The 6,000-nt window shown below is 42.4% G+C and overlaps 1 protein-coding gene across 1 annotated transcript in view; it reads right to left on the bottom strand.

The window, feature by feature from the left end:
• JPH4 (junctophilin 4) overlaps positions 1–5,718 on the bottom strand; it is a 90,986-nt gene extending 85,268 nt beyond the window's left edge. The window contains exons 1-3 of the mRNA XM_063454870.1: positions 5,367–5,718; positions 3,701–4,465; positions 2,701–3,493 (exon numbers count right to left, since the gene is read on the bottom strand). Of these exons, the coding sequence (XP_063310940.1) occupies positions 2,701–3,493; positions 3,701–4,079 (1,172 nt within the window). The 5' untranslated portion in view covers positions 4,080–4,465; positions 5,367–5,718. The remainder of the gene's footprint in view (positions 1–2,700; positions 3,494–3,700; positions 4,466–5,366) is intronic.
• Between the last annotated feature and the right edge of the window lie 282 nt (positions 5,719–6,000).

Below are 6,000 nucleotides of genomic sequence, written 5' to 3' on the forward strand. Positions count from 1 at the left end.
TACTTAAGGTCGGAGCACACTCGTGCACATGCGCTCTGTATTTTACACGGGTTACCATGGCAACCAGAAATAACTGTCGCTGCCAGATGATGTCACAGGGGAGGATTAGTGGTTCTTCACACTGCCTATATAAAGCTAATTTGTTTATTATATGTTTATGTCGATACTCAAGTTAAGTTAAGTTCGATACTCAAACTGAAACGTTGACTAATTATGGATTGACCTGAAAATTTAATTGGAATCTTTTTTTGCAAGACCTTGAGTGCTGGCTTTCCTGGAAAGCACATTATATACATATATCTATCCATATCCTCCTTTTATCACAAAATATTTAGAAGTGATCAACATGTAAAACCACAGACATAACTCATAGGGGAAAAGAGGACATAGACAGTATAATCCTTGCCTGTGGATATGTCATATGGTATTCAATTTTTACCAAAGAACCAGAATCATTATTTATGTATATAACAGATATAGTTGATAAAAAATGATAAATATCAACTCACTTGATAATGAGTTATATTATTATATTATATTTATATTATTATTATTATATATTTCCTGCTCTTTGATATATACACTTGCAGACTATATGTAATTTATAAAATTAGCAAATAGTGAAGTATAAGTAAAATAATTAATGATAGGGGCGGGGCCTGACCTGCAAGCAGAACAGTCGCATGGTGGAGGAGCTCCCGCCACAAAAACTGTTTATAGGGAGAAACTCTCAGTTTTCAAGCCTGAAATGATACCGGGGTACGCCACCCATGTCAGGGGCTCCCTGGTGAATCACCCGATACCAGACTCGAGTGTATCCTGTAATCGTGAGTCCAAGGTGGCAGGCTGCGGCCTGCGGTGGATGGAGCTGGGGGGAGATGGCCGTTATCCTCGCCCCTACGCCGGAGATACCGAGCCACTGACTACCCGCTCCCCCCCCTTAGGACCGGTGGGGGTGATCCCGGTCCAACCCCTCCAGGCAGCAGGGCTACAACGAGTGCTGACAGCAGAGCCTCACAGGCAGCCCTTAGCTACACAGGCCTATACTATGGCGGGCGACACATGTGACCACAACCGCACAGAAAGGCACCACTTGCAGTACAAGCTTGATGCCTTATTCGACGCCTTTTGGGCAAAACTGGCAAGCAGAGAGCGACAGATCACAGAGTCAGTGAACTCACCCAAGGGCGAACCCGCACATACCCGCCACAGCCGCACGGGCTCCCGCCCGACGAGACCAAGAACATGGCGCTGGAGATGGAGACCCCTCCTGCCTGCACACAAACAAGCGAGATCACGCTGCGCAACGATGCCACCGCGAAGTGACCTACACGCTCCCCACAGATACAGCATGAAGCCGAGACCCACAACGCCACCAACAACTGGCAAGCTTCCTGCACGGCTCCGAACCCACCCGATATCACGGAGAGCCCCAGATTATCAGAAGGGGACTCCACTTGCCTGTAACTTCGAAGCAAGCCCCCACAGCGACGGGCGGATGAGCCAGCCCCTGGAACCAGCGACGCTGCACCATAATATGCTCCAGGAGGACTCCAAAGTATCCCCAACATCTCTCCCGGTGCTGGGCATAGGCTGACAGTAAACCACAGAGGTACATACCCAAAGCCTCTGCTGCTGAGGACGCTGTCTATGCCACACTGCAGCCTCCTAACCAGAGACTCTCTAACAATGTAGGACTTTAAAGAAATATTCACTGTTTTGATTTAGCATTCTCATAATATTCTTTTCATACTTGTGTAATGCCTTACTGTACTCATCTATCACACTCTCAGATAGCCTGTCAACTACTCATTTAATGAGGCCAAACCTGCCTGCCTGGCAAATACTATGTGTATTTCTCTTTCCATACACTCGTGACTCGCAAGCATATACCATACCAACGCTCTCACATAGCTGCACACACCTGAATAACGCATGCTGACCACACAAACTGAATACTAGCATTCATAGGACACGCATAACCAACTTGAACCCAAACTGTATTACTAAACATGTGTGTAGCTGTCTTAAACGTACTCTAATCTCAACATAAAAATGTGCCGACTCAGCGTAATGGAACAGAGCAATAGTTTTAAATGTTTAACACCTCATGTCCTATGTTTCATTGTGAATAATGCCTATTTTCTGCATTTGTTTATTGTGATGATGCAGGAAAATTGGTTAAATCATGCACAACAAAAAATAAAGAATTTAAAAAAATAAAAATAATTAATGATAATAAGACATCCTTCGATATATATATATATATTCTTTATACTCACTCAGTAGGCACATTGACACGTTTTTTTCTGTATGCTTCTCATTTACAAAGTTTTGAGATTCTTTTGTGGTGTTTGTATATTTGATGGGAGTTTGACTTTTTTTTTTTTCTATCTATTTGGTTACTTATATTTTCCACAAACATAAAAACCTGAAAAATAAAAATCTGGTCTGGCTTCTGACACATATACGACAGTATGTATTAAAAAGATAAACATTTGGATTAAATGGAAAAGTGACATGTTCTTTGGCTAGGCAATCTGCATGGCACTGCCCGAGGGAGACACATGTCCAATGTTTATATTGTACTAAACTGTCAGGAATATCACACTGCACAGCCTCTGCACACAGTTACAAGGAATTAGTCACGATATTTGGGTAGAAAAGGCATCAGTAATACAGATTGTGACACCTCCTTACCTGGCCACTGCCATCTCCTGCTTCTGTTTTGCAGTTCCCTCTGCTCTCCTTGCAGCCTCCACTGCTCTCTCCACTTTCTCTCTCCCTTTCCCCCTTCGTAGAGGAAACAGGCTCTTGACCTTGCCACTGGCCAGCATGTTCATTTTATATTTGCCCTCTTCTCGAGAGCCATCTGGATAAGTTGTCCTTCCATAACCATGCCTCCGATTCCGCAGCCATTCTCCCTCATAACAAAGTCCATTTGACCGCCGGCTGACCCCATACCCACTGCGACGATCCCCCCTCCATTCACCTGCATATGTTTCAGTTTCCCAGGCAGCAATTGGTAGCTCTGGTTCTGTCTCTGCCACACTGGGGCTGGAACCATCTTGACTGGCACTAGAGCTAAAGGATCCCCCAGCCCCCCGTGTTTCACTCCTCAATGAGCTTCGTTGGCTGTCCCGACCCCCAGAAGTGTTCTTGGAATCTGAGCTACGATTCAGCCGAAAGCTATTGAGGATAAGTGAGCGTGTGAAGAAGAAACCTCTTTTCTTGGGTTTCCCATTGCCCCCAGTTCCAGGTAGTTCGGAACCAACGCCTCGGACTTTAAGGACAAAGCCCCCACGAGAACCAGAGGCCGGACTTCCAGGAAGGAGGCCGGTTACTGTGGGGCAGTGGGGACCAGGAGAATGAGGCATAGAACTGAGTGTTGGAGTACGAGGGGAGCGCAGGAGGGCAGCTTGGTGGTATGGGACACTCTGACGCACACCATATCCATGTCGTTTGCCAGACAACCATTGGCCTTGATATGTACCTGCATGGATAGGATGGAGACAAGATTGGCAAATATCAGAAACTTCTTGATAAATAGATTAGTCACAGTCATTTTATAATAACCCTTAGAACACTACATAAAAGGCAGATTTATCATATTTGATAATTGTATATATACATAATATTGTTCATTCTTGGGCAGTCAGATTGTGACACAGACATATCACTGCACAGAAAGATACCTTACCTCCATCTGAATATGTTTCAACGCCATATCCATCTTGTTGACCATCTGTCCATAGTCCCTCATAACGTGCTCCAGACAGGCTCTCTCTCACTCCGAGCCTCCCTTTCAGGCCATGTGTCCACTCTCCTCGATACAACCAGCGACCTTTGTGCTCCTCACCTAACCCATTCCTTTTGCCCTGGTCCCAATATCCACGGTATGTGTTTCCACTGGGCCAAGTGTATACTCCAAGAGATTCAAAGCCATTGCTCCAGAGACCACTGTATTCACCCTGTTTTGTAGGGCCTTTACACACGCCATAACCATGTGCTCTGCCCTCCTGCCAGTCTCCCATGTAGCACCCTCCATCAGAAAACCCAAATGTTCCTCCGCTGAACATGCATGAGCCGGTCTCACATATATTTCATCCAACCCTTGGGATTCTTTCGAGTTGCCTTCCCACACACCATGAGATTTGTGCCTCTAGTCTGGTCCTCACAATTTCATGGCAATGAAGAGGAACACAGCCTACTACTCTTCATTGGACTGGACCTTAGCTTGTCTCTTTGCAGCCTATTTGCAATAGAATTGCCTAATTTATCAGGAGCACTAAATCTTACATGCTGAGGTTTCAGTTACCTTCTACAAAACTATTCTGAATATTTTTGGCCCAAGTTGTTAGTGTTCCTCTTTCACCCTGTCTTAGAAGGTCTGTTTGTAAACATTGTTTCACTTTCTGTCTGTCTCTGAAGGATTCTCCCAAAGGATCTCAGAGAGTACAGGTGCCTGGAAAAAGCAAATAGTACAGGTACATCATTCTCTAGAATATATTCCTGAACTGTTAATATGTTAGAGAACCTTTGGAAACAATGCTTTTTTAATCCATGGTCAACAGTGTTATGGCATAAAAATAAATGTCAACTCAAATTAGATTATTTTAGTGTGACACACACACACCTCTTTAAAATGCAATAATCAAAATTGTTGTAGTTTACATATTAACAGTAATGTATATAAAATAGAGTAACACAAGCACATGTATACAGTGAAACACTATTTACGTGTTTATGATCCCATACACAATAAGGTCAACGCACAGATACAAAATAATACTAGTTATGTGCAATAATACATACTGTGGCAAGCAGAGCATGCTGATACTTCATATTAATGATAAGTAAAATAGACATTACATTCTTCTAAGCTTATGTGATATTGTTTACATAAAGATGCGTACATCAGCACAATGATATATCCATTTTTGCAATTTCAGGTTCTCAGTACACATTTTTACACTATAACACTCATGTAGATATAGAAATCACATGTGGCAATACACCAAAAATTAAAAAAAAAACATGACCATACATATACCAAGACAGATACAACTATGATACATAGACAAAATCCCCATAAAATGATTGTTTATACATATACATATACATATATATATATATATATATATATATATATATACACACACACATTCTCTCTCACATATATACACGTCTGTTTAGCAGAATATGTATGCATTCAAAGATATACAGATAAATACTAACATAATTTTATGTAATCAAGATCTATGTCAAACAATGTATAAATATATACACAGACACATGAAGTGAATTCAGGCAGGCATATATGAGAATCTGCTCACATGAATATATATATATATCTCTTTACTCACCTCTCAGTGGTTACAGATGCAGTTTGGAGACAGCTGATGGGTGGAGGTTTGGAGGGGGGAGGAGTGCTGAGAGTAGAGGGCTGTGCCACGGGTGGAGATTTGCATGGAAGGTGCATGGGCTTGAGGAGTGCAGTGGGCTGGAGGAGTGCTTTGGATTTAGGGCTAAATGGGACCAGGTGTCTGAGCTGCAGGATGGGGAGGGCAGGGAGGGGTGCTTGCTTGCGCTGTATGTTATGGCAGATGGGGGTGGGTATGATGTCTGGGTGCTAGGATTGATGAGGAGGGCAGTTTGCTTCCCAGATTAAGGTTGGGTGTAAAGATGTGAGTGAGTAGTGTAGGTGTCTGAGAGCTGAATGAGTGCTGAGGATATGAATGTGATGAAGGAGGGTCTCTGGGGTCATATTGGTGGGATTGCTGAGATGGTGATTTGGAAAGAGGTGGTACTTGTTTGTGAGAGGAAACGTGATTAACTCTTCATTGCCTTTGCAAATGTAATGCGTGGTGTGCATATTTAATTATATATATATATATATATATATATATATATATATATATATATATATATATATATATATATATATATATTTATTAGATATACACTATGAGGATATTTCTTTATATATATTTATATATA

Source organism: Pelobates fuscus, chromosome 5, assembly GCF_036172605.1.
Source record: "Pelobates fuscus isolate aPelFus1 chromosome 5, aPelFus1.pri, whole genome shotgun sequence".
NCBI lineage: Eukaryota > Metazoa > Chordata > Amphibia > Anura > Pelobatidae > Pelobates > Pelobates fuscus.